Source organism: Epinephelus moara, chromosome 21 (assembly GCF_006386435.1).
Source record: "Epinephelus moara isolate mb chromosome 21, YSFRI_EMoa_1.0, whole genome shotgun sequence".
In the NCBI taxonomy this organism is placed as follows: Eukaryota; Metazoa; Chordata; class Actinopteri; order Perciformes; family Serranidae; genus Epinephelus; species Epinephelus moara.
Genome location: NC_065526.1, coordinates 2,981,050 through 3,008,908, shown reverse-complemented (window position 1 = coordinate 3,008,908; position 27,859 = coordinate 2,981,050). Strand labels below are relative to the sequence as shown.

Below are 27,859 nucleotides of genomic sequence, written 5' to 3'. Positions count from 1 at the left end.
TTGTAATGTCCCTCCTGTTGTCAATTTGGGACCCTTTAACAGGAATCAGAATGGGCTGATTTTATATTGTATGAATTATGCAAAAAATTTAAATTGCTGAAGAAACAACCAGACACAAGAGAAAGGAGAAAAGTCAACTTTTAATTATCAGACAAAAACCACAGTGGACAGAGTGCAGCATGTGACACACAACTACATCATTGCTCAAAACACCTCAGTGAGGGTTTGAATATGTTGTATCATGTTTCTTTCTTCAGTTCCCCACCTGCATCGTTCAAAAACGTCCAGAATTCACCTGTAGCTGTCCTACAGCACTCAAGAATCACAGCTCTTATTTCTGATGTGTTTTTAATTCATCACAGTGAGTTTTATAAATCATTGGCTATTATTGGCATTTTTATTCATTTTGATTTTTAGTTTGTCAATTCCACTGGTTCTCTGTGCAGTCTCACTCAGCCTCTGCACTGGTATTCAAGTTTTAAAACCAGTTAATCTTCTTTTAGAAATGCTCTCACTCCAACGGCTCATTTATTCATGTTTGTTTCATGAAGCAATATTTTTTTTCTCCCAGACTTAATCTGGGTGTCTGTTTAAATAGATTATTTTTTGCAGTTTGTCACTCTCAAGACTATTTTCACTCATTTTATGGAGAATTTCACTGTTGACAAAACATTACCCATTACTCTTTAACCAGCCCAGGACCCCACCTGTACATGACTTCATTTCTCCACCATCTTATGTCCTTCACAGCACCTTCCTTACTGCTCCTTCGCCATTTAAACCTTTTAACTAACAAACCTCCATCTCAGCAAACTGTCTGATTTTACCGTAACCCACAGTGCCGATTCACATATTTACATTTTCTACCAAAAAATAAAATTCCTGTCACAATCTCTGCTACTAAATCAGCGCTCTTAGTTTTGCAGATGTATTTCAATACAAATGAGTTACTCTTACTCTAATCCTTAATTTTTGATGGAGTGTGACGGGTACCTGACTTAAATTGAAAAACTTACTTATTAAAATTTATAGGAGCGGTGCGTAGGAATTGAATATAATATTTATAGTTATGTTTCAGAAGTCACCGTGAAACTAAGAATTTCTTTATCTTAGACACAGTCTTTGACCCATTGGTGCTATTGGTTATGACACATGTGCAATGCGACTGGAGCTGTGATGTTGGAGGGTTACAGCAGACAACACCAGAAATAAAGGGATGGTGTTCGCTCAGGTGCTCATTGGGTGTTCTCAGCCTGACAGAAATTTTTGGGTATGCTCGGAGCGGCGGTCAATACAATTTAAAGTTTTTTGTTTATCATCATATATTATAGATCTTTTCGATATTTGCAGATCTGTTATCTTCACCTATATCTGTATTTCTCCTACAACAAATATTCTGACCCAAGGCTGATTGCGGACTCCTCCGTTCTATGATAGTGCACCAGCTATTTAGGCTTTGAGCAAGTGCAGACCACACTGAATGCATGTGTGTTTTACTTTAATGATAACATGTGATATGACACTGTGTCCCAGCCTTCGTTTGAAAGCCTTGTCTGGAGAGGGACTTAGGCGTTTTTATATCAAAGTGAAGGCCACTGTAGGTTCTCCTACATGCCTGGAAAAGGAGGGTTGGGTGGAGGGGTGTTCAGTTGGTTGCAGTCTGCAGCCTCACCACTAGATGCCACTAAAGCCTACACACTGGTGCTTTGAACTGTCATATTTGTACTCACACTTAAAGGAAAAATCAGTTTTACAAATATGACTCTTATTTATAGTTTCAGTTAGTTTATCTATAGCCCTTTTTACATAGATATCATGCTGTTGGGCTGCTATGCTGTCCCTTCTTTATGCTGCCTTTGCATTTTTTTCAGAGAACCAAGCAACGGCAACATCATAACCCTTTAGTGTGAAGTTTAACAAAGGCATCGGCAACACTTTATAACAATGGGAATAACAGGGCAATAACAGTCATTTACCTCGTTCTCGTCCTCTGCTTGAAGGGTAAGGAGCTCCTGGACCTAACTATTTTCATTGTTTTTCGTTTTTTCTGTTCTTCTTTGAGTTAGCTGCTAACTGCTATCAGCTGCTTTTTAAATCTCCTGGGGGTGGGTCGCACACATAAAGTTGTCAAAACGTCACACCCATGTCATCCATGGTCCCATCCTGCTGGCTGTCTCGTTTACACAGACGTTGTTGTGACACTGTTATTATCTCCGCTGTCGGCTCAAAGGTTAGACACCTCTGTTCCCCCATTCCGCGACTGTACTTTTTATACAGGCGACATAAAGGTATGAAATTCATGCCTTGAAGAGGCAGCGTAAAAGGGGCTTATGACCAAGGCAGCCAGCTGAGTTGGCTCCTTCGTGGCTGAGCGTTGGCACAGTTAGTTGTGTTCTGGCACTGAAAAAGATGGGCATTGGGCGAAAGGCCTTGGACCAATCTCTGGTAAAAATCAACTTCAGTTAGCTGGTTTTGGGCCAGTGTCAACCTCAGGCATCCGATCAACCCACAATGCAGCCGATTCTGATGTGCAATTCATCAAGCCTGGCAACCAAGTGAGCCATTTTGGTTGCCAGAGATCATTGTACTCACCACCATTACCATAGAGACCATGGAGATAAACTGATGGGCTGGAAACAGCCCTAAAACAGAGATCAGTGAGGCTTAAGCCTTCAACAGATCCTCGGTGAGTTGTCTAGATTGACCCACAGCTTCTGTTATTTTTTGACTTTGGGTTGTTTTGGGATTTTTTTTAAGTATTTCCTTGACCTGATTGTAAAGCTGCTTCTTCCAAAAGCAAAATTAAGGATTTATTAGCCAGAACTACACTAATCCAGGATGTGAATGTTCATATATTGCCTTATATTCTTTCAAGGCATGGGCAGTATCTACTTTTTCATACCTTCATACCTTTCTGAAATTTTACCAGGGTATGCAGTATATGACAGTATGGGTGCGTGGCCCAAACCGATGAGTTTGCTACTTTCTGCAAGCTGTCTTAGGGTTTTCTGACTAATAAATACAGGGTCTACTCAAAAAACCTGGACACATGTTGAGCAATCTAACTCCACAATTCAGCACTACACAGTTCAGTCTTTTCATGTTTTCAACAAGTATTTTCTAACATGTTTAATATGTTTAGAAAGAAATCAGTGATTTTGCCTTACACAGACTTCAGAGTGCATGATCAAATGCATTTGTCAAACTGGTACGACTAAGCCTACATGCGATTTCATATTTCAGTGAGTGTTGAATTATAAGAGTGAATTTATGTCCACATTTTAGAGGGGGGGGGTATTTTCCCGCTATTTTCTTCATCATATTCTTCTTCATTTCTTTAAAAATCTTATAGTTTATTGATGTTGTTATGTGGTTTCCAGAACTCCAGTACAACAGGCTGTTTTGAGTTTATTAACACACATGCCACCCCCCACCCAAAATGAACCAAAGTGATTACACTTGACCCTGCAGGAAACATGAATTTCTAAACCATATTTCATGGAAATCCATTCAATAGTTTTTGAGATATTTCACCACAAACCACCAATGTCAGCCTCATGGTTCAGTCACTTGCATGGCTATTAAAACAGGACTTGATAAGCATGATTATTACTGTTATTTTTTGTGGTGTAATAACAAAACTCATATTGGCTATTTTGTCCACCCTGCCTTTTACCTCATGTCAAGAACAACTCAGATTCAGTCCACAAATGGAAGAGATTGAATATTGAATGTCACTTAAATGTTCTGTGTGACAGAATACCCCTCTAAAACTTGCAGCTATAAATACACTGTGTTTGATTGGATGTGTGTGGATGCCTTGCTGTAACTGAGTGACTGACTGACTGGAGCCTGCTATTGTGGAGGGGTGGGGGAAGGTGTGGTAGATGAGGAAGGAGAGTCCCACTTGAATCCTGTTCTAATTTTCTGAGGCCAGTGATGTCGGCCCATGGGCATATCACAGGAGTCGGGGTACAGCAGATATCCGGAGAACGTGCCACTGTTCTCAGCGTCGGTGTACATGCCGTTAGTGGTCTCGTCCTTCACTTGCAGCCACACCCGTTGTCCCATGATGAGGTGGAGGACGACAGTCTGGCTGGTGGTGGACTGGTGGGTTGTTTCTGTTGCTCTCACCATGGGGTAGTGTTCGCGATACAGGCCGACCTTAAGAACCTTTTTGGCAACTGCCAGGTGGAAGCTGAACACGTAGGTGCCATTGACAGGGGCCGTGTACATGCCCATGAGTGGGTTGAAGTGCCCCTGCTGGTTGGTAAGGATGATTGGGAAAGCAACAGGCCAGTTGTGAATGGGAAACGACTCATTAATACATGCAGAGAATGCCGATTGGATGGCTGGGGAGCAGGGCCCAGGTGGCCCCATGAGACCCATGTCACCCTCATTGCCTTTTAGCCCCATGGGGCCTTGTACACCCTGGACACCAGTGTCACCTTTGTCCCCTTTAGCTCCTTCACTTCCTGGTCTCCCATCAGCACCATCTGCTCCATCTGTGCACTCACACATCCCCTGCTCACCCTGATCACCCTTCAGGCCATCCATGCCGGGGTCGCCGGGTCTACCTAGGTCACCCTTATTTCCCTTAATACCTTTGGGTCCCATGGTTCCCTTGACCCCAGGCAGGCCCCGGGCTCCGGCTGATCCAGGGGGGCCTTGTGGACCTGGCGGACCCTGGACACTCTCACAGGAGGCAGGGCACGTACCGGTTTCTCCCTGAGGGCCCTGTGAGCCTGGGGGGCCTTCCATTCCTGATTCCCCTTTTTCTCCTGGAGACATGCATCAAGAATATTTACATTACATTTAGACACAACATTAGTTTATTTTAACCACGATCAACCTAAAACAACACGTTATTATTGTAGCCATGGTGAGGAACGTCCCTCAACGTTCATGAAGCCATAACTCAAACCATGATCATTTTTGTGCCTAAACTCAACCAAAACTTAACTACTGCAATGTCACATCATACAACTGTTTTATTTGTCAATGACGAATGATGTTGTCCTGCTGATAGTGGTGTTCATGTAACACTATTAGCCCTTTACATAGAGGAATCTTTTACACAGAGAGATCTTAGCAGACCTTTGAAGCCTCGGCTGCCCTTCATCCCGGTGAAACCAACAGTGCCGGGCTGCCCTTTCTCCCCCATGTCTCCCTTCTGACCTGTAACGACAAAGAAAATGATTATTACAAAAGAAATGAAAAGCAGTATGAGGTAACCTGCATTAAGACCAGTGCTACTGTAATCACATTGTTTGTCAGTAACCCAGTAATGTAACCCATTAGTGTTCCTGAATTCAGTAATCACATTACAGTGACTAATCAAACATTTGCGTTATGTCTTGTCTTTGTCTTTGAAGACCGATTTTCAGCTCTAGTACCTTGGTTGGGGACATTAAAGTGTGCATGACAGGCATCTGCATGGTCTACAGTTAATACAAAGGCGACCTTTATGAAGGTTACAATGAAGGATGTTTATGTTGAATATGACCAAAGTTTCAAATAATGAGGTAAACGTATGTTAAAGTGATCCTTGTGAGGAAAATCCTCAGGTTTCTGACGGTTCTGAATACTCTGTTTACAGATTTTTCTACTCTGGGTATGACGTCATAGTGCACCAGATTTCTTTTTACTGTCATCTGTGTTTTACATTATCTGGGTTTCATCCCAATATCCCTCCTTGACTCCTCTATCCTTGATCACTTGACCCGGAAGTCGATCGACTCTCACTATCTTGAAGGACGTCTCAATTCGTTAAATGGACTCCAAGGAGTCGAGGAGAGAGGAGGCTTTTAGAGGAGAGGGAACCGAGGATATATGAGTGCAGCTTCACAGAAGTCTTTACCTACCAACACACCCCCCTGATTGGATATCAGGTATTGATTGGACAGCTGATCAGACTGGTCTGATAGATCACAACATCGCTGGAGTTTCACACCAGAGTGAAGACAGATAAGAGGTTAAACCCAAGTGTATCACTGCCACATTTGAGATTTAATTTGTTTTCTGATTCACCATTGAGTTATAAATCTGAACAAGAAAAGGAAACAAACGACTTTATTTTTTTATTAGAAAGATCTTTCTCTTCACATTTCACATTTGTTATTTCCCTCATCAACTTTTATCATGGATACAATCAAAGTCAGAGAGTCTGTCTGTCAGCAAGTAACACTTTTTACACCACTGACCATCATTTCCATTCAGTCACACTGAGGCTGATCATTCCTGAGCGTCGGGTCGGTGAGTTACAGAATTGTAATTTTCCCTGAAAAAATTGGCCTAATAAATAATTTCCACTGTTCAAAGACATTGCGATCATATTCTGGGTTATTGGATAATCACAATCAGAATATCGATAAATACAGTTGCAAATGATGAAAAGGCCTAAATCATATAAAGACAAAGTGTGACTCTGAGCAGGACACAGGACAGATTATAAATACAGAAAGCAGGTTGTTGTTCATGTGCAGCTGATTGTTAGAGAGAAAACGCTGCTGCTCTGCTACTGAGAACTGAATATTTATCATTATATATGTATATATAACATTTTGTGTGTGCAGACACAAACTCTATCAAAAGTTTCTATAGCTGATAACGGACGCCGCTTCACGTGGCACTTCAGAGGAAAAGACTCATTTCTCCACGCGAGATGCAAGTGAGGGAAACGTGGATGGCGTGCATTGGTCTCATTAATAGTTGGAGAAAAACAAATATCTGCAATAATGAAACAAAAGTTGGCAGGTGATCAATGTGTTCTGCCATTTTACTCCTACTGTTTTCTTGTTTTGTGCATGGTACAACAACCGTTTCCTGAGAGTCCTGGACGGAATTGGTTGAGGAACCAGATCTGATTTGGTGGACAAGTTGTATGAGATGAATGGGCTGAACAGAGACACATGAGGCCCGTTTCCACTGAGCAGTACGATATGTTTAATTTAGTTTGGTACGCTTTTTTTTTTTTCTGTTTCCACTGTGAAAAGTTGTGGATGGTACCAATAGAACCAATACTTACTGTCCCCATTTTTGGTCCCCCTCTGTTGGGGCACAAAGTGGCTTTTGTAGAGCAGCTCAACATTTTTTTTTTCTGTCTAATCCAGAGTCAGATAAGAAGATGGATCAAAACGGACAGTTTCAATGTTGTTGAAAGGTGTTTTCTTCATTGATAACCAGACATATAAAAAAGCCAAAACTGCAGCCCGAGACTGATGTTGTGTTATGTTGTCATTAACAGTGAGGTGATGGAGAGTTCCTGATGTGTAACTTACCCTTCACCCCTTGACTGCCTGTAAATCCTGGTTGACCAGGGAACCCCATCATTCCTCTTCTTCCAGGACTCCCAGGTGCACCTGATTGAAAATTACACTCAGGTTAGTTGTTGGTTACTTCTTTCACTGACTTTTTATTGCTGATATCACACTCCTCTTGCAGAGACTAGTGGTTCTCAAACCTTTTTGTCATGACCTCCTTTAATTTCCCCATGTGAGCTGATTTAATTTTTATCAAACATTAATACTTTTGTGGCACCTGGTTTCAAAACAAACAAAAAAGGAACTTTATTGAAAAGTTATCTAAGTCTGCATGTCTTTTTTTTCATGCATGTTTCTCATCAGATACTTTCATGTCTTTCTTTGGTTTTTACCAAGCAGCAACCTCAAGTGCCAAAAACTGCAGTTCCTCTAATGGCCACATGAGGCTGGTTCAAAGAGCGAGTCAGTTCCCGTAGACCCCTGTTTTAAAATGTCCAACTTCACAGTAGAAATAAACATGTTTACAGCCCGGTGCAAAAAAAACAATATACGTCTCTAAAGCTTATTTCCCTGTTCTTGACAACTGTATAGGGGGGAGACTTTTTATATAATTCACCCATTTACATTTAAAATCAAGTGACAGGCTGTCTACGATGCATCACCACAGTCTACAGCCCCTTTTACATTGCCTCCTAAAGACAGGAAATTCATGCCGTTACGCCGCCTCGCTGTTCTGTATAAAAGGTACGATGATGGATTGGGGAGACAGAGTTGTCTCCACTTTAAGCCGGCAACGGAGGTAGTAACAGCGGCAGAACAAGGTCTGTAAAAAAAAAAACAAAAGGACAGCTGGCAGGATGGGATCATGGATCTAACAATGTTGACCTTTTGTGTGAGGAACCCAAGGCCGGGAATTTAAAAAGTAGTGAGAAGCAGTTAGCAGCTAACTCAAAGAAGAACAGTGGCTGTAAATGTCCTCAGATTGAGGAAAAAAATGTGGTCCAGGAGCTCTTTACCCTCTGAGCAGAGGATGAGATCAGCCGATTGTTTATGAAGTGATGCCAACGCGTTTTTTGTATGTTACACTTAAGGCCAATGCTGTTGCATTACACGTCACACCCTTCACGCCCCTTTTGTGTGAAATCACACACTGGAGTGGCATGATGTTGCCATTGTTTGGTTCTGTTTCAAAATGCAATTGTGGCGTAAAGAAGGGACTTTGTAGCGGCTGTATAGCGCCATCTCTGTGTGAAAAGGGCTTTTGCGTCAGATCCACCCCTCTCTCCTCCAGAGCTGCATCGTCTCATCAAAATAGTCACTTCTGGCTCCAAAACTCCAAAAGGCGATCGCCAAAACGCCACGCTCAAGGCTTCAAAACAGGAGTCCATAAACCAATGGGTGATAGCACGGTGGCTACGTACATTATTTAATACAGTATATACTTTTTACACATAACAACAAAATGATTATTGCAAACCTGAACCTTTTTTCTTGCAGCACCCGAGCACTCTAGTTTGATCATTGCTCCTTTGAGAATCAGATTAGTTTAACTTCAGTTGTGTATCACCCCCAGCCCCCTGTAAGAGGAGTCTAACCAAAAATGAAACCCACAGCTGCTGTCAGCTTTCATATGTAGCCTGCTTTCCCACCAAAATGGGAAACTTAAAGTGATCTACATACCCGCAGGGCCCCGGTCTCCACGGTCTCCTTTGGGCCCCACGGTGCCCTTACAGTGCCAACAGAGGCAGAAAAAAGGAATCTGATCAACAGGCGCTGCCGAGTTCATCAGCATTTCACAGATCCCAGTATCAGGCATGGGGGGCATCATTGGATCGGTGCTTCCAAACATTCGGGACTCTATGGTCTTTTGGGGGTCTCCAGAGTTTGTGTCCTCTGTGTTCATGTTGTAGATGTTGCCATAGTGCATTGGTGTGTTGGAGTCCATGTTGTCAGAGTACATGTTGCCTTGGTTCATCGGCGCATTGGAGTCCGTGTCGCCAGAGTACATGTCGCCTTGGTTCATCTGCGCTTTGGAGTCCATGTCGTCAGGGTGCCCCTCGCTGAATGGCATGTAGCCGGAGGACATCGGCATGCTACGGCTGCGGTGAGACCAGTTGGTGCCATGGTCTTCTGCACTGGAGTCATTGAAATTTGGTTTCAGCATGGCCGAGCAGAGGGAGGAGAGGACGAGGAGTCCCAGCAGCCTCGACAACATCTAGAGGAAGAGGATGATGGGAGGCAAGAGAAAGACGGTAAGCTAATCACACTGGGAAAAATCTGCACCTTTTAAGTCCAGGTAAAGCAAAATCAATAATTTCTTCAGAAAACGCATTACACATGTTTTGAAAAGATTTGGAACTATTTAGTACAGAATTATGGAGTTAGACTGTATTTTTCAATATTTCTGTGTCTGATTTTTTTTGGTCGGGCCTGAAATCATGGCGCGATGATGCACTGGAGCCATTCTTAACATAACCTCTCCTCTTCTATATAAAAACTACGTTACTTCTAAAGTTAGAGGTCATAGCATCAGTGTTGTTTCAGGCGCCTGCTGTGAGTTTGCCACATCCTGTGACCTGTCTTAGCTCTTTCAGTCTGACAAATATCTTTGTTAAATGCCACAATCGTATAAACACAAGTAAAACAGCGGTCACTAACGTACTTTTCAGTATTTGAGCCTGAATCAGTTACCCAGCCCACCGGCAGTTACTGCTCACTGTTGTGGGTGTGTGCTTGAACATTAGCTGCTGAATGAGAGGCTATCTACGTGCAAAAGAGGGTGTGTGCTGCGCTACCATAGACCAAAGCTTCTGGGGTAGCTGCTAACAAGAGTGTGACAGCTCATTCTGTAACTTGGGGTGTGTGTGTGTGCATGTGTGTGTATGCATGCATGCTTTGTATTACTGAGTTAACTGCTATCGAGAGTCTCAGTACGTGTATATGCACAGTGAAGTGGAGCTACAGTTATAGCTCATCTAGGCCGTTCAATTGGACTACTGTCCTTGTCCCAGTATACAAGCAGGGGAGGGGAATCCATTTATTGACCCAAGTACTACTGACGATATGCCCCCTTTCAGCTTGTTAGAATTGGACCTTTTTTCCAGTTGATCTATTACATCAAAGAGCAAAATACTGTTAGCTAGTTAGCTACAGTTAGCTAGCAGCTAACTGCTACCATGGTGGACAACTTTACAGCTCTGTACATTTGGTCCGTCCAAAAAGTCACGGCTCTGGATGTAGATTTCTCCATGTTGTTACCGGCTTCTTCTTCTCTTACACATTTAATGCTATTGGACTTCAGGGTCAAAGCCCGGGGCGGAAACTGTGGAGCATGCTCAGAGCGCCTCGGCCAGTTTGGGTCTGATTGACTGTATACATGCAGGAGCAATTCAGCTCCCAATTGCATTATTTGGGTGTGTTAGTTCAACTTTGAGAAAGTCGATTTGGTGCAATTTCAGTCATACTAACATGTTTACATGGATTTTAAGTCCAGTTTTAGTCGGACTAACACAATAAATCAAATTCCTCAAAGTCATGTAAATGTTATGTCTTTCACTTCAAAGCAGGTCGTGGTGTGTGTGTGTGTGTGTGTGTGTGTGTGTGTGTGTGTGTGTGTGTGCGCGTGTGTGTGTGTGCGCTTTGTACTACTGAGTTAGGGGCTAAAGAGAGTCTGTTGCTCTGAAGTGGCTCGTTCTTCAGCTCAGTGCCTTCAGTGGAAACACCCCCAGCATCTCAGAGCAATGAACACTGTTAATGTTTTCAAGATTTTTAAATCTGAAACCTTTTTTAATCGTTGGGCGTTTAGTAAAAACTTTTCTATGATGTGACATCGTTACACACTTTTGGTTTGCTTCATCCGCACTTAAACATCCTTAGGTTGAGTGTTCAGTCTGTTTGTCCATATTTATCCTCATAACTAAAAAATAGTTCTCACAGAATGCAAATCAGTTTGTTTCAGGATTTCCTCAGAATCAGGTGTCATTTTTTTTATTTCATTACTGCCACAATCTTTCTGACTTGTTACAGCGTACTGACACTGTCTTTAAAACAGAATGATTTGGATCTGAGAGAGGTACAGTGATCTCACTTGACCGGCTGATATGTTGCATTTCAAGTGTCTCGTGCAGATTAAATCCAGAGAAGATTTAAAACAATCATCTACATTTAGTCACATGTCTGCATTTCTGCCGGATCACAAATCTGATTACAATCCGTCTTTGTTTTCTGGGTGAGTTTATAAGTTAGGATCAAAACTCCACTGGCTCAGAGGAAGGTTCTGCACTTCAGCAGTTTAGTTACAGCAGCAGTTAGGCGGGATAACTAACTGATATTTACAAACAGTCACATGGATGAGTCCCGTTTTTGAACTACGGTCAAGACTAAAGCGCTATCATCCTCACGGCCTCTTGCTCACACCCACAGATTAATTAGCGGTTGAACTGATCAGGGCTGAGATAAACAATAGCTTGGCGCGCCTTCTGTAAGATTGAATGTGACTGACTGGAGCACAATGCATTAAATCAAATCAAATCAATCAATCAATCTGAAATGCTTGTTGGATGCATTAACAATTTGCTTTTTGCTAAGCTCAAGACTAAAACAAAAAAATAATGATAATTCTAAAACACTAATATTTGTATCCTCTATTTAAGAGCTTTGAGTTGACTATATAGTTGAAAAAAATGTGTGTATAATTTTATACACACATTTTTTCTGCTCGTTTACTGATTTCACTTTTGCAGAAATCTGCTTTAACAACCAGTCAAAAGTGGATTAAAAAAATAAATAAAATAAACTCAATATATTCCAGTGAATCTGAACTGCTGCCAGACTTGAAAAAAAAAATCCTGCGAGGTATTTTAAGGAAAGACTCACCGCTCCGTCTGAGATGTGCAACATCGTCTTGAGAAGGACTTGTGAGAAGATTAGCACTATCGAGGAGGCTTTGATCCATTTATAAACCTCGCCCAAAACAAAACTTCTTTCAGCCTCCGGCTCACTCGCTGGGCCTGCAGACAAAGGCTGAGGACGAGGAGGGAGGAGGAGGGAGGGAGGAGAGGTGCGTCTTCATTGTCCTGCCGGGGAAGAACTGGGCCTTCTGCCTGCGATGTGACCTCCTTCACCATGAAACAGCTAAAATATATTATAGAGCCGAAAGAAGAGACACCTCTCTGTTTATCTCTCCATCATTCACCACCCTCCTTTTTCTCTCATCATTCTTTCAGAAAACAAGATTCTCTTTTTAATCTTTCCTTTCACAGCTCTTTTTTTATTCATCATCACGTTCATCGTTTGACCAGTTTGGATAGGAAAGTCCCAGATTTTACACAATTACATGTAGATTTAATTTCTGTATTTCAATCTTGTGTCCTGCAGAGTTTTGTTCCTGTTAGGGCAGCAAAGCAGTTTAAACCTTCAGAAACAATAAAGCATAAACTAAACTCCACTTTAAATAATTAGGCTGGTGATATTTTACATTTTTCCATTATCAATAAAACCTATAAGAAAACCAAAACCAGTAACATATTAGTTCGTCTCTCAGTGCTGTCTGACTTCCTGTCTCTGTCTGTCAGCTCCAAGCACCTTGGGTCCTACAGAAGACTTGAATCTTTAAAAACACAAACTAATACTTGTTTTCAAAGTCTCCGCACTAAGCAGATGGTCACTGTAGTTTTTATTAAACAAACAGAAGGAAACAGAGCATTTTCTGTGGACTATTTACAGTGGCGGATTAATCCACATTGTTGTTCTACTGGAATAATTCTCAAAGAATAATAGCACCAGTGCAAGAATGGTTGAGGAGATGCAGGCAGCAGGAATTGTTGGTTTTGCTTGCTGATGTCTTGTAGCAGGTGTCACTACCCCTCCCCCGATAAACGGTATTTACATCGCTCTGTATGTTGCATGCTGATTGGCTTTAGGTAATTTCTGCTTTATTGTGGGTCAGAACTACAGGATTGGGACCTGCAGACACAATCAGATATGTAACTTGCAATGGTTTTTTTTCGGCCTCTGGGACACATTAGCTCATCTCTCTGATCATGTCTCTGAAAATTCACACATAATGACGATATGACAAATATCTGTGTCATCCTCAAGCTCGGGCCCTCTACCAGAGGCCTGGGAGTTTGAGGGTTCTGTGCAGTACCTTAGCTGCTCCTAGGACTGCACTCTTCTGGACTGAGACTTCAGATGTTGTTCCTGAAATCTGCCGATGCCACTCGCCAAGTTTTGGGGTCACTGCCCTGAGTGCTCCTACTACCACAGGGGTCAACTTTGACCTTCCACATCTGTTCCACCTGTTCTTTCAACCCTTGATACTTCTCCACCTTTCCTTGTTCCTTCTTTCTGATGTTGCTGTCGGCTGGTATCGCCACATCTACCACCACTGCCTTCTTCTGGTGTTTGTCAACCACCACTATGTCCGGTTGGTTAGCCAGCAGCTGTTTGTCAGTCTGGAAGCTGAAGTCCCACAGGATCTTAGCCCTGTTGTTCCCAGCTGTGTCCCATTGGGATTTGAGGTACTTGGAGTCCATGCTGGGTGCAGATGTTCCTGTACACTATCCCAGCCACTTGGTTGTGCCTCTCCATGTACGCTGATCCGGCCTGCATCTTACACCCTGCCACTATGTGCTGTACCGTCTCAGGGGCATCTTTACACAGCCTGCACCTTGGGTCTGATCGGCTGTGGTCGACCCTGGCCTCTATGGCCCTTGTGCTTAGGGCCTGTTCTTGTGCTGCCATGATTAGTGCCTCCATGCTGTCTGTCAGTCCAGCATTCTCCAACCACTGGTAGGTCTTCTTGATATCAGCCACTTCCTCTATCTGACTGTAGTAACTCAGAGTGAGATTCAGATTCTGTTACAATATTAACAGTACAACTAAATCAAATCTACCACAAATTACACATTTAAACAGTTCAAATACAAAAAATGTCCCCTGGGATCTATATATATAAATCAACAGGTGATTTCCTTCTTTTAGTAAAATCCTAAATTGAGTTGTTGTTTTTTTCCACCTGGACCTTTATGCTCTGCCATTTCTCCTCTAATCATCACGCTGTAACCTGTGACAGGCCGTTATGATACCACAACTATCACACACTCACATATATGGAGTTTATTCACATAGGTTTACATCACCAAAGGTTTAATCACTTGTCGACACCGACTCCTGTGTGCGCACGGCGAGAGAGGAGAGGGAGAGACGCTGTGCAGCTGCCAGAGGAGCCGCTGAATGAGTTCCCTCTGCAGGGAGGGTAACTCACTGTAACTCACTAAGAGTAATCATTTATTTCGTTTTCAGCCATGTTTGTTGTTGCCGGGGGTAACAGTATGACGTCAGTACTGTATGTCAACAAGTCCAAATATTGCGAGTATCACAATATGAATTTTTCATATGATATTCAAAAACATACCGGTATTATTGTGAACAAGATGATAGTGTGAACTCGTTTGTTAGCTCTTACATGTTATTGAGAAAATGACAGTTCCTCTCAGATTAACAGTTCTATAGTCAGCTTTGTTATGCTTCTGCACCGGTGACAGTGGTTGTCCCTCCGTCCCATTCTCATGAACACGATATCACAAGGACGCCTTGAGGAATTTTCTTAAAATGTGGCACAAACGTCCACTTGGACTCAATTAACTGAATAGATTTTGGTGGTCAAAGGTCAAGGTCACTGTCAGCTTGTCTCTCTCAATCTCGCGAATGTGACAGCTCAAAAACACCTTGATGGAATTTCTTCAATTTTGGCGCAAACGTCTAATTTAACACAAGGATGACCTGATTAGAATTTGGTGGTCAAAGGTCAAGGTCAATGTAACCTCACAGAACACATTTCTGGCCATAACTCAAGGATTCGTACGCTAATTATGAAACAAATTCACGCAAATGTCTAATAGGACAAAATAATGAAGTGATGACATCATAATGTTCTGCAAAACACTTTTTTGGCCATTATTCAATTTCATATTTTAGGAACAGAAGGGGAGACATTTGGTCACATACTGAACTGGTGACTCTAATCTTGAAACTGTGCTGATTGTATAGATCTTCTGTGTGTGAAGCATCCATGTTTAAGAATTTGTAGCTTCTTTGCAGCAACATTTGAAGGATTGTCAGCTGTCATGGCTTCATATGAGTCTGGACAGACATGGATGTAAACTGTAACTGCAACTTGACTGGTGTGTGAAGGCGTAGCTGCTAAGTGGTAATTCCGTTTTTTAAATGAATTAAAATTACAATTAAACAAAAATATCTTCACCACACCTGGAAAATTAAGCTGTCAGAACAAGTGAGGAAACAGTCAGCCTGAGTGATTAGATTATTATATATTATTTAATTACATAAAGTCAAACAAGATTTTTCTGTGAACAAGTGTCTTTTTCTTTTTCCGTCTCGTTAGTAACACTCGCCACCAAAAAGTGCTTTGACAAGTTGAAATATGGGAAAACAAAGTATTTAGGACTCCGTAATGGACCAGAATGACTTTCCCAGTGTACTTTGCAGAATGTTATTTTACCATCCTCTTAACAAACAGCTCTTGTGGCACAAGCAGCTGCTCAACAATACAGTAATCTAACACTGTGAAAGCATCCAGTCCTCACAATGAGGAGCCTACTTTTATTATTTCAGCAGTTAACAGCAGACGATAATGACTTCATTCTGTAATGACATTCATGTCCATGATATTAATGAAACTAATTACAAACACGGTAAAAAAATAAACCAATGTAAAATGAAACTCATTACTCAAATGTCCTGCAAACATAAAGTTTACTATGCTGACACATGATCGCTGACACATCTACTCTGCACTTTTACTTCAGTAAAGCTGTGTACATATGGCTACTTTCTTCCCTCTCTTCACCTCCATCTCACTTTTCTTTTTACTCCTTTCTTCTTTTCTTCTGTGGTGTCTTTGTCATTTTGGTGTCAGTGTGCGATAAGAAGCTCAGACTGTAAACAAATCTCCCTCAGAACATTCACTGCTGCTTCTGTTGTCGAGACTAACACTCCACCTCAGTTCATCCTGTAAAAAGACAGAATTTTCAGGCGACAATTCAACTGCAGAGAAACTAAAAGTGAACTAAAGCTGAGACAAAACGGTTTATGAGTTACATCATTATTCAGTTAAGTCACATTGTTCGTCATGAAATAATTCCAGGAAGTAGCTCCCACCTAAAATCTTGTTTTTAGCGTTTTAGCGGCAGTAGCTCAGTCCATAGGGACTTGGGTTGGGAACCGGAGGGTCGCCTGTTCGAGTCCCCGTCCGGACCAAAAATATGGAGCGTGGACTGGTGGCTGGAGAGGTGCCAGTTCACCTCCTGGGCACTGCCGAGGTGCCCTTGAGCAAGGCACCGAACCCCCCAACCGCTCGGGGCGCCTCACCAAGGGCAGCCCCCTCACTCTGACATCTCTCCACTTTGTGCATGTATAGGTCCTGTTTGTGCATGTGTGTGTCTTTCGGACCTGTGTGTTAATGACAAAAGAGTGAAAACATTGAATTTCTCCTCAGGGGGATTAATAAAGTAAATAAACTAAAACTTAAACTTAAAACCCCATTCTTGAGAATTGGGACAAATAATGTTCTACCTAACTTATCAATGGACTAATTCTGCTTCTCAGGTGAAACATTATTTTCTAAAGGTTTTACATATGTGAAATTAATTTGGTTTTTAAGATACTTTTTAACCTCTAAACCTGCCCTGTCATCATTTTAGAACGTTGCAGAGAAAAGTGTCAGCAGTGTGAACTGGTCGGTCTGAGCTCGACTCAGGCCGGCTGATGGCGTCACCTGACACTCAGCTGGTCAAATCGCCAGCGGCTGGTTTTAAAGCACATCACTTGTTTCTACAGTCAATCAGCTTGTAGTGAAGTCTGCTGGTCAAGTCAAAATGACCGCAGACGGGTTGTTGGCTTGCTGCGGCGAGTTACTGCTGCTGCTGGCTGTGTGTGCTTATGCCCCCCACACACACATATTCTCATTGACTGATGAATAGCCGCTGGTTATTTATATTATTGTGGCGTATTGATTATGAATACAGTCCATCTGATGCTGGTTTTGTTTCATCACGCAGCCAGTATCTCACTATCACTATTCAAAAACATCTGAAAAGGACAAAACACAATCTCTGTTTTTAGCTTTTCTTTCTTATGTATATTTGTTGCTATTTAATAGGGGAGGTATCTTCATAAGCAATTTTTACCTTCTAACCTCTCCTTCAGTGTTTAAACTTTAAATTCTTACTGTCTTTTCTGTACACACGTTTGTGCAAATAAACCAAACTATAGTCATCCAGAGTTACCTTGAATTGGTGATGAAAACTTTCTTTTCTTGCATGCCTCCAAGGAAACAATGAACATAATGATTTATTGATGGATTGGGGATCATGTTTAACAACAGAAAACTATATTGAAACATCTGTTTTCCAAGTTTCACACAACTCATGCTGTGTAATCCAAGTCTCATTTACCAGCGGTATGTTCAGTACCTGCCGAAGTAGCCTTAGTATTGGAGACTGGCTTTGAAAAGAGCACAGATAAGTTTCACTGTCAGTTTGGTTTTAATTATTATGGTTTAGCAAAAATCCATGCGTTTGGGAAGTACTGAGCGTACGACTGGATAATGAGACTTGGATTATACTGCTCGAGTTGTGTCCTAGTTTATAACCTTATGGTATGATTCCTCATGTTAAACATGCTCCCAATCAATAAATCTTCATGTTTACCGTTTCTGTAAAGAGAAAAACAGGTTCAGGGTAACACTGAGTGACTCATAGATGTACAAATAGGATAGTGTTTTGTAGTTGATGATTTTTGTGTGTCAAATCTTATAAAGTCTTTATTTGCTCAATGGAAGTAAATTTATTTGGATCAGAATATTTTGCAGTCCTCGTTGTAGAGAAAACTGAAGTTCATCATAAACACGAACTATCAGCGCCTTCAATCAAAACATCGACTGTTCAACAAAACTTGTGTCAGACAAATTGCACTCTGCAGACAAAAAGACGCAAACACTGATCCCTTCCTTAAACTTTTTAATGGGAAGTGAAGGGAACAAACAGAAATCTCTGACACAAAGCAGCAGGCGACGGGCCAGTTCTCAGACTTCTATCACAAGAAGACACGCTTGGGACAGAGCCGCACCCTCCCTCGGTCTCATTCCAAAACGCTGTTAGTCACCCCATCGCAGAGTCGCCTGTGGAACCAGAGACGTCTCTTTTATGTCCCCAGGCCTGCTTTTATTCTGAAAAATCAAAACAGAGGAGGACACAAAGGTAAAGCGAGCTGAGGGAACAAGGCTAAGGCACAAAAGACAACAAGAGGATGAATAGTTAACCTTAATATCTGTCCTGGTTTCCACAGCCAGCGGCGCTCTGCAACACCCCGGAGGCCGGCCCGGATTTCACGCCTGTACCAGTTCACAGTGAACAACAAGACCTGCATTCCTGTTTGAAGGGTTTTACTGTGCATTGGGCGGCATTGACAGGCAACCTGAGGTCAGCTGAAGCTCCAACAGGCTGCAAGAATACAAAAAATGTCATCTATGTCACCTGAGGGAGAGAGGTCACGTTTTTAGAGGCTCATGTGACACATGATATTCAAACAGTATGTTGGTGTGTTCATGTCTCAACATACAGAGGTTCATTCATAATAAAATGGAGATGATGGTTCCTTCTGCCCTAGACCTGATAACTTATAATTCTAGGAATACATCGGTGCGTTGTCGAGGTGGAGGGCAGACAACTGGAGGCAGAGACGACCAGCACTGCACAGATGCCTCTGATTTGACCTGTTCACAGCAGAAATGGAATATTATATAACATAAGTGTTTCCTTTAGTGTGTAATGACCTGAAAGTAAGAATCGTTGTGTTCTTACCTCACAATGAGCTGTTTATATCTACAGAGGGAGTGAGTCTTGTTTTATGGAGGTCGCCATGTTGCACCACCATGTTTCTACAGTAGCTCACAATGGACAAATCAAACACTGGCTCCCGATATGGCCATTTGCGTTTTCACATCCGCCACTGTAGTAAGAAACCAAACTGCAATGTGCAGCGCCGGAGTTACACTGATTAGTAACATGGAACTGTTTTCAGTTTTAGTCATTTGGGGTCTGAGTTATAAAACAGTGCGTAGGATCCATGATAAAAAATGTACCAACGGACAAAAGCCAAAAATGGCGTGTGCCAGAAAATATTTGACAATTACTACAGTCAGGCCTCCACCTCACCATCTGCATCGCCAGTTTCCCATCTCCAAAATATTCGTGTGCATGGGTCAAAGTCAGTTTTTATACATCACAACTTCTGCGTGGGAAGTGGCGTACGCCTTTTTCAGGCCAAATTTACTTAAAACGGATCAGCAATCCCCCTTTAGCATTATTAACTTAACTGTTAGTGATGTTAGCACCGTCAGCAGTGTCAGCATTGCTAGTGGTGCTAACGTAGTTAACAATGCTAAAGGGGGTTTGTGGCTCAAAATGAAGCCGCTTACTTAACGGGGCAACCTAAGAGAGACTGGATGGTGGCCACCACGTTTCTGCAGCAAAGTCTTCCCACTACCAGGCACCGCTGGCTAGCCTCCACCCAGCCCAGCTGGTGTGTAGTGTAGGGCAACCAAGGCTAACATTAGCTAACCAGTGGAGACCAGAAGGTGAGCAGGGCAGGGTGGGTAGTGCAGCTGGTTGGCTGTCTGTTAGCAAAGCCAACAGAAAATAAAAGAAAAGGCAAAAAATTAAATGAGAAGCACTTTTAAGTGTGGAGCTAGAGCTCACTGAGTCGATGGAGCGCCCGACCAAAAGGAAAGGCCTCTTGTGTTCATGTCATTTTAAGTTTGCTCTTTCCTGAGACCGTAATTAGTTAGTTACTGGTTAATGTGTGTCGGGCTGTTGAAAGCAAAATAAACCGAAACTGGCATCCCTACGGGGGAATACATGTAAGTCAGTGCACCGTCCTCCGTTGCATAAACAGTTTTTTGTGCTTGTGAGGAAATGTTCTCCTTCTCCTAATCTCCATTTGTGTCTTGATATCTTTCTGATCTCAGTTATTTGATGCCTCAGTCTTTATACTCTTTGTGTGTGTTTGCGTGGGTGTTACGTAATTCCAAATTGGAAAGAAGCTGTATCGAGGTCTCAGACGCCTCGTTATATCTTTATCATCAGCCTTTTTTCTAACGTTGACTTTTTTCTGTGTTTTTGTTGCAGGAGTCTGTCGTCATCTGCAGCTCGCACACTTTGAACAGGTACATCGTGTTTTCTGTCTGCTCTGGATTTGTATTGATGTGGAATCAAATGACTGTGTTTCATATATTCAGATATTTAAACGTCCACCAATCCACGTTGATCAAAGTCACACACCCTTTTAATATGGTTAGAAAGCAAACAGAGATCCACAGGACAGACAGAATCCTGCATAATACTGATAATACTGATACAGATGCTGAAGGTTGACAAAATGATTCATAGATAATTAAACTGATCCTCAGTGAAAGTCCTGTTGTCCTCCCTCTAAGTGCTAAAAATAAAAAGCATCAATAAAAAAATAATGAGCCTCCATGCAAAATATGGTTAATTAAACAATTTATTTAAGATAAGAGAGGCTTTATTGTCATCCTTCTATATAATCGGACACACTTGATCCAAATACTGCAGGTCCTGATTTTAAACTATAAAGTTTATCTTTAAATTATTGATATGATTTTAATAGTTAAACTGGGAGAATGTGACTCATCTGGAGAGAGGACGTCTCACTCTGTTGATAATATTGAAACTTCAGTCAACAGACAAGTTCCATTTTGTTCTGCCTTCAACTTACTGACACAGGTGTATTGTACACTGATCTTTGCTGATGATAATTATCATTAGTGAATCTGTGCATTTTGCCAACCTCTGTCTAAATTAATCAATGATTGGGTTCAACCAAATCATTTTTCACATCCACACACTCAGATTTTCACTCTGATATGCAGTGAAATGCAGGTTTGAGCTGCAACATAGAAGAGTTTAGTAAAGAAAGTTTCCCATTTTGATGTTTAAGCTGATACAGCTCCTTTAAAGGAACAGTTTGTAAGATTTAGGAGGATTTAGTGACATCTAGTGGTGAGGAGGAGAAAAAAAAATGAAAAAGGAGAGAACAACAGAAAAGAAGAGAGGAGTCAAAAGGAAACAAGACACAAGAAGAGGAGCAGACACAAAAGAGAAACAAAAGAAGTGTAACATGATTTAAATATTTTTATTTAAAGATCACAGACAAAAACAAGCGCAGTAAGATATTTAAAAAAAACAAGGTGAGAAGACAGAAACAGACAGAAGAGAGGACATTATTGAATGGGAGACAACAAGAGAGGAGGAAAGATAAAATGATGTTGGTGCTACATGAAATTAAAGGACCAGTGTGTCAGATTTAGGGGATTTAGTTGCATCTAGTGGTGAGGATTGCAGATTGCAACCAGCTGAAACTTCTCCTGGTTCGAATTCCTTCAGTGTTCAGGAGGTTTTTTATGGGAAGCTGAATCATCCACAGAGGTCTCTTCCTCTCAAAAACAAACAGACCAGTAAAGATTATAGATTCTACATTTAAGAGAACATACTTATATACTCCATTAATGCCAATATATCACCTGAAATCCCACACACTGACCCTTTTTTGAACAACTTCCTCAAACTTAACCGTGATAAAACTGAGGTTCTCCTTGTAGGTACTAAATCCATCCATCCATCCATCCATCCATCCATCCATCCATCCATCCATCCATTTTCATCCACTTATCCGGGGCTGGGTCGCGGAGGCAGCAGGCCAAGCAAAGCACCCCAGACGTCCCTCTCCCCAGCAACGCTTTCCAGCTCCTCCTGGAGGACCCCAAGGTGTTCCCAGGCCAGATGAGATATATAATCCCCCCAGCGTGTTCTGGGTCTGCCCCGGGTCCTCCTACCAGTGGGACGTGCCCGGAACACCTCCAGCGGGAGGCGTCCAGAAGGCATCCTAGTCGGATGCCCGAACCACCTCAACTGACCCCTTTCAACGTGAAGGAGCAGCGGCTCTACTCCGAGCTCCCCCCCGGATGTCCGAGCTCCTCCCCCTATCTCTAAGGCTGAGCCCAGACACCCCACGGAGGAAACTCATTTCCACCGCTTGTATCCGCGATCTCATTCTTTCAGTCACTACCCAGAGCTCATGACCATAGGTGAGGGTTGGGACGTAGATGGACCAGTAAATCGAAAGCTTTGCTTTCCGGCCCAGCTCCCTCTGAACCACGACAGACCAGTGCAGTGCCTGCATCACTGCAGAAGCCGCACCGACCCTCTGATCCATCTCACGCTCCATTCTACCCTCAGTCGTGAACAAGACCCTGAGATACTTGAACTCCCTCGCTTGAGGCAGTAACTCTCCCCCAACCCGGAGAGGGCAATCCACCGGTTTCCGACAGAGGACCATGACCTCAGATTTGGAGGTGCTGACTCTCATCCCGACTGCTTCACACTCGGCTGCAAAACGCCCCAGTGCATGCTGGAGGTCACGGTGTGATGGAGCCAACAGAACCACATCATCTGCGAAAAGCAGGGATGCAATTCTGAGGTCCCCAAACCGGACCTTTTCCTCCCCCCGGCTGCACCTCGAGATCCTGTCCATGAAGGTCACAAACAGGATTGTTGACAAGGGACAACCTTGACAACCAGGTACTAAATCTATTTTGGTTAAACCACAGTTTCTCTCTGACCATTGACAACTCCAAAGGCTGTCCCTCCCCTCAGGTTTAGAGTCTGGGTGTCATCCTGGACAGCACATTGACCTTTGAGGCTCAGTAATGTTACTCAGTCTGCATACTTTCATCTATGCAACATTGATCGTCTTCACCCGTCACTCACACCTCACAGCACTGCTATCCTCGTTCATTCTTCAGTTACATCTCGTATTGATTATTGCAGCTCTGTCCTCTCTGGTTTTCCTCTCGACTGTCTTCATGAACTCTAGTGCTGCCCGTATCTTAACTATAACCCCCGCCATAGATCATATCACTCCTGTTCTCCAGCAGCTTCACTGACTTCCTGTTAAATATCACATCGATTTCAAGATTCTGGGTCTCACCTTTAAGGCCCTTCATAACCCAGCCCCTTCCTACCTGTCTGAACTCCTTCATATCTACACACCCTCCTGAACTCTTAGATCCTCTTCTGCACTCAAGCTCACATCACCATCTGCCCGCTGGACTACCATGGGTTCTGGATCCTTCAGCCGTTCTGCCGGCGCCTCTGGAATTCTCCCAAACACGACATTCGCAATATCAACTTATTATCGTGTATTAATGAATAGTTTGAAGCTCAAGTTGCCGCCACATAGTGGTCAGTGTAATCACACTAAATTATTAGCAGGAGTGTGTATTGCATCACTGAAGTGTGTGTTTGTTTCAGTTATGGAAATGTAAATCTAAAGATCCCCAGCCTGTAGTCTGAGTCTTGACGAACAAAATCATTCGTTATCTCAACACACAAACGCATTTTATTTGTTTGGAGCGTTCCAGATACGGCAGTGAGCACATCTGGTCAGAACGTGACACAACTTTTAGGAGTGGCTCAACATAAAGAGCTGCAGTGGACAGGGTGATTAAAAAACAAGTGCCTTTAATCTTATCGACTCTCAAAGTGGTTTTGTGCGGACATCTTGGCGAAGACGCTGCAGTGGAGGTCGTGGTCTCAGTGGACTCAACAGATGGACACTTGTGTTAAAAGGTTTTAAAGTACTTCCTGGGACTTTTGGGAAACGGGGCTCTGATGTGTTTCAGAGGTGAGTGGGTGGATGTTAGGGGGAGGTTTGTGTGTGTGTGTGTGTGTGTGTGTGTGTGTGTGTGTGTGTGTGTGTGTGTGTGTGTGTGTGTGTTGACAGTGCTGAGCTGCAGACTGTGGACTCTCAGTAAACACTGGCAGTTAGTCATTAACATACCAGAAACAGAGCGAACCATCGTCCCTGTTCACAACCTCCTTTCTTCACACGTAAGTACAAAAACGCTCCTCGCTCTCTGAAATCCGCTTGTCGTTTCTGTATCATAGTTGTCGTGGCGGTTTGAGGACGTCGTCTCGGCTCTGCAGCCCCCCGTTGTTCAGGGGTCAAAGGTCGCAGAGGTTCAAACAGGGACCCAGCTGTGTGTGTGTGTTTGGAGGCCTCTGTATTCTCATCTGAAAATGATCAATAATTTAAAAACGCTGCTGTGATTTTGTCTCCACAGATCATCTTATCAACCTGCGTCAATCTGGTGAGTGTCACTAACCATCACGTAGACGTGGATCATGTGTGTGAATGTTTGTGTCACAGGTTCTGCTTCACTTCAGAGAGTAGGTAAATATAAATACTGACAGGAAGAGGCGATTGGCTCGTGTCTGTCTCGTCTCATTGGCTGCAGGTTTGACTGAGGTCATGTCCCGCCTCGTCCTCTGCGTGTCCGTCATCGTCGCTTTGTGGTCGGCGTCAGTGCTCAGTATGTCAGGTGGGTGAACATGTCCTCAGACCTCTCAAGTTTTTATTAATGTTTCTCGCTGAAACGTCACAGAGCTTCTACTTTACTGATTTCTGACAGCTTACAAATTAAGATTCTTACACACAACGAGTTTATAAATGTTAGTTATGAATTAAACTCCTCATCAATTTATAAAAGTGAAATAATTAGTCCATCAATAAGTCTATTGACCGAAAATGTACAGGGTTTCCCACAGATCCTTAAAAAGTCTTAAAGGCATTGAATTAAAAACACCTTAATTAGTATTAAAATATCTTAAATTAGTCTTTCAAAAGTTTAAAAAAATGCTAAGACATGGCAAGTAGGATTTTATGAATCTTTTTTCCCAAAGTTACATCGTCAAATCTTAAAATAACAGTACCTTTTTCTTTTTAAATAATTTACCAAATGCCCCTCGCATAAACGTCACGCAGATAAGGACGCTCATATTTTGTTTGTGGCCGAGATGCTCGGAGCAGAGGATGCACTGTCTGTTAGTCATTCGTCACTTTACCCTGGACGACATGAGGAGCCGCAAAGTCAACAAATTTGCAGCGTTAACCGCACACTGGGTTACCATCCAAATGGATCGCAAATTTTAAGCGAATTTTGAGAAAATGCGCAAAAGAAAATGTGAATTTATGCACGTTTCCATTCATTATTGTTTTGCAAGTATTGGGAGTCAACAGGTCGAGCAGTAGGTGGCGTGTAGAAGTAGGATCCAGTAGCCTACGTCATCGTTTATTCGCTAAATCTGTTTCCATTGCCAAAAGTCACATTTTCCTAATATCGATACGCTGACTGTTCCACTTTTTTACGATATTTCGGCCTTTTTTCGAATTTCTGTCGTTTCCATTCAAGTTTTTTTTTTTTCGCAATTGTTGAAAATGCGAATAAAAATAGGTGGATGGAAACCCACCTACAGTCATGAAAAACCTTGAACAGTCATAATTTCATTTTCCAGGCTTGGAAAGGTCATGGAATTAGTAAAGGTCATTGAAAGTTTTGGAAAAGTCGTAGAGCTTTGCTGTGTGTAATGAAACTGTAACAGTACTCTTCCGTCGATAACCTTCACGTCATGTAACAAACAAGATCGACTATTAGAGATTGGAAAAGGTTGTTTAGTTTTCATACCTCAAACATCTGGAGTAAATTACAGCAGACAGTTCTGTTCATGTTGTGAATGGTCATTACAGTTCATTATGAGTCCTTGAAAAGTCATGGAAAAGTTTTGTCCATGAAGATGTGTGGAAGTCCTGAATTTGGTTATTGTAAAATTAATTTTCATTCTGTGGCATTAAAGTCATTAAAATGTGTTGAATCTAACTTTCCCTAAGTTTTATGAACCCTGTAAATGAGTCGTGATTTTCTTTCAACCTGATGATCAAAGTTTATTCCCGACTCCAAATAGATGGATTTCCTTAATTTAATATTGATCAAACTTTCATGAAGCAAAGTTTGAGTTTATAAATATAATACAGAACTAATGTGACGTGACAGTGGATCATGAGTTTAATAGTTTATTAATGTGATCAGACAAACTGCCAACAAAGAAGCAACATATGAGGATTTAAATCGACTCCTTAAAGTCTTGACCTCAGATTTGAAAGTAAAAACATTCACGTTAAAGTTTATATTCAGGTGTTGTCACAGAAAAATAAGACATTAGACGTCAGCAGACTCACCGACATTAAAACTTTAAACTGTTTAAGTGTAACGCGTCTCTCTGTCTCTTCCTGTGTCCACTCAGTCTTCTCGGACGCTCCGGAGGCTCACATGTTGCTCCGCTCTCGCCGGGCGAACTCCTTCCTGGAGGAGCTGAAACCCGCTTCGATGGAGCGCGAATGTGTGGAGGAAAAATGTGACTTTGAAGAAGCACGAGAGATTTTCCAAAGCAGGGAAGCAACAGTAAGATGTGAATTTTAGTCTTGTTAACTGTTACATCAGCAGGTAACTTAATGAAGACCAGCAGCGTGTCTCCAATCACGTACGTCTGTACTAAACACTTGATATGATGTGTGTGTGCCAAGTACGTTCACACAGCATAGTACGTGAAAATGCAGTGTACTACTAACACACTCAACATGGTCCACAAGTTGAGTGTGGAATGAGAGACACTTCTCAACCTCAACAGTCGCCATCTTTGTGACATACCAAACCGACAGACGACAAGGAGCCTGTTACTTACATGTTTTTTGAACTAAGTACCAAAACTGTCAGTAAAGTTTGTTGGGCCTGTAATGATTTGGTACCGCAAACAATAATATGAGTGCTAACGTTAGCATTCATTAGCTACTTGCTCCAAGCTATAGCAGCACAGTTTATCAGCACTGGCCCTGTGGTGGAAGTTTGGTTCATGTGTGGGTGGAGATAGCCGTCAGATGTTGGCAATAATGTTCCACCAGTGGTTTGCAGTTTGCTTAAAAAGAAGACAAAGAAAATGAAGAGGTGGTTTTAAAAAAAAAGCCGCCATCACTTCCGCTAAGTGTGCGATTTGAGACAACGCATAAGTACATAGTGCACTACATTGACGTGTACTAAAGGAAGTATGTGATTTGAGACACACTCCAAAACATGAATGAATCCTCGTTGATCTATTTACTGATGATGTGGCGTCTGACGAGCTGTTGAGGTTTCCTGATCGTCTTTTTGTGTGTTTCCAGCTGGAGTTCTGGACGGTGTACACAGGTAGGAAACCCTGAACCTGTTCAGTGTGCATCATTCTAAAGTCAGCTTTTGTTCACTTTCTTTTATGTACAGTTTAGAAATAGATCATTAAAGGGATAGTGCACCCAAAAATGAAAATTCAGCCATTATCTACTCACCCATATGCCGAGGGAGGCTCAGGTGAAGTTTTAGAGTCCTCACAACACTTGCGGAGATCCAAGGGGAGAGGAGGTAGCAACACAACTCCACCTAATGGAGGCAGTCAGAGCTACAGGCTACAATGAGGCTAAAAGAGTTAAAATGAGGTTTTTCCAAACAACTTTTTACGTTGGGGCTTCAGGACACTTGGATCACTACGGACGAGCAGTATGGAGATACTTTGTGGATTCAATTATGTGTTTTTGGACGTTTGAATCTGGGGCGCCGTCAGCCTCCA

At 42.3% G+C, this 27,859-nt stretch overlaps 2 protein-coding genes across 3 annotated transcripts in view; one reads left to right on the top strand and one right to left on the bottom strand.

Annotated features, from left to right (window-relative positions):
• Window positions 1-128: 128 nt before the first annotated feature.
• Window positions 129-12,268, bottom strand: LOC126409056 (otolin-1-like). The gene is made up of 5 exons (XM_050074943.1): window positions 12,138-12,268; window positions 8,943-9,477; window positions 7,281-7,361; window positions 5,098-5,178; window positions 129-4,781 (listed from the first exon to the last, which is right to left on the bottom strand). The coding sequence occupies exons 1-5, from the start codon at window positions 12,159-12,161 to the stop codon at window positions 3,856-3,858; spliced, it is 1,647 nt and encodes a 548-aa protein (XP_049930900.1). The 5' UTR covers window positions 12,162-12,268; the 3' UTR covers window positions 129-3,855.
• Window positions 12,269-23,853: 11,585 nt separating this feature from the next.
• proca (protein C (inactivator of coagulation factors Va and VIIIa), a) overlaps window positions 23,854-27,859 on the top strand; it is an 11,792-nt gene continuing 7,786 nt past the window's right edge. The window contains exons 1-5 of one of the 2 annotated variants that reach the window (XM_050074948.1): window positions 23,854-24,050; window positions 24,490-24,516; window positions 24,664-24,747; window positions 26,507-26,664; window positions 27,420-27,444. In XM_050074948.1, coding sequence (XP_049930905.1) covers window positions 24,038-24,050; window positions 24,490-24,516; window positions 24,664-24,747; window positions 26,507-26,664; window positions 27,420-27,444 — 307 coding nt within the window. In that variant the 5' untranslated portion in view covers window positions 23,854-24,037. Of the gene's footprint in view, window positions 24,051-24,129; window positions 24,257-24,489; window positions 24,517-24,663; window positions 24,748-26,506; window positions 26,665-27,419; window positions 27,445-27,859 lie in introns of those variants that run through there. The other variant, XM_050074949.1, reaches the window with a different exon arrangement.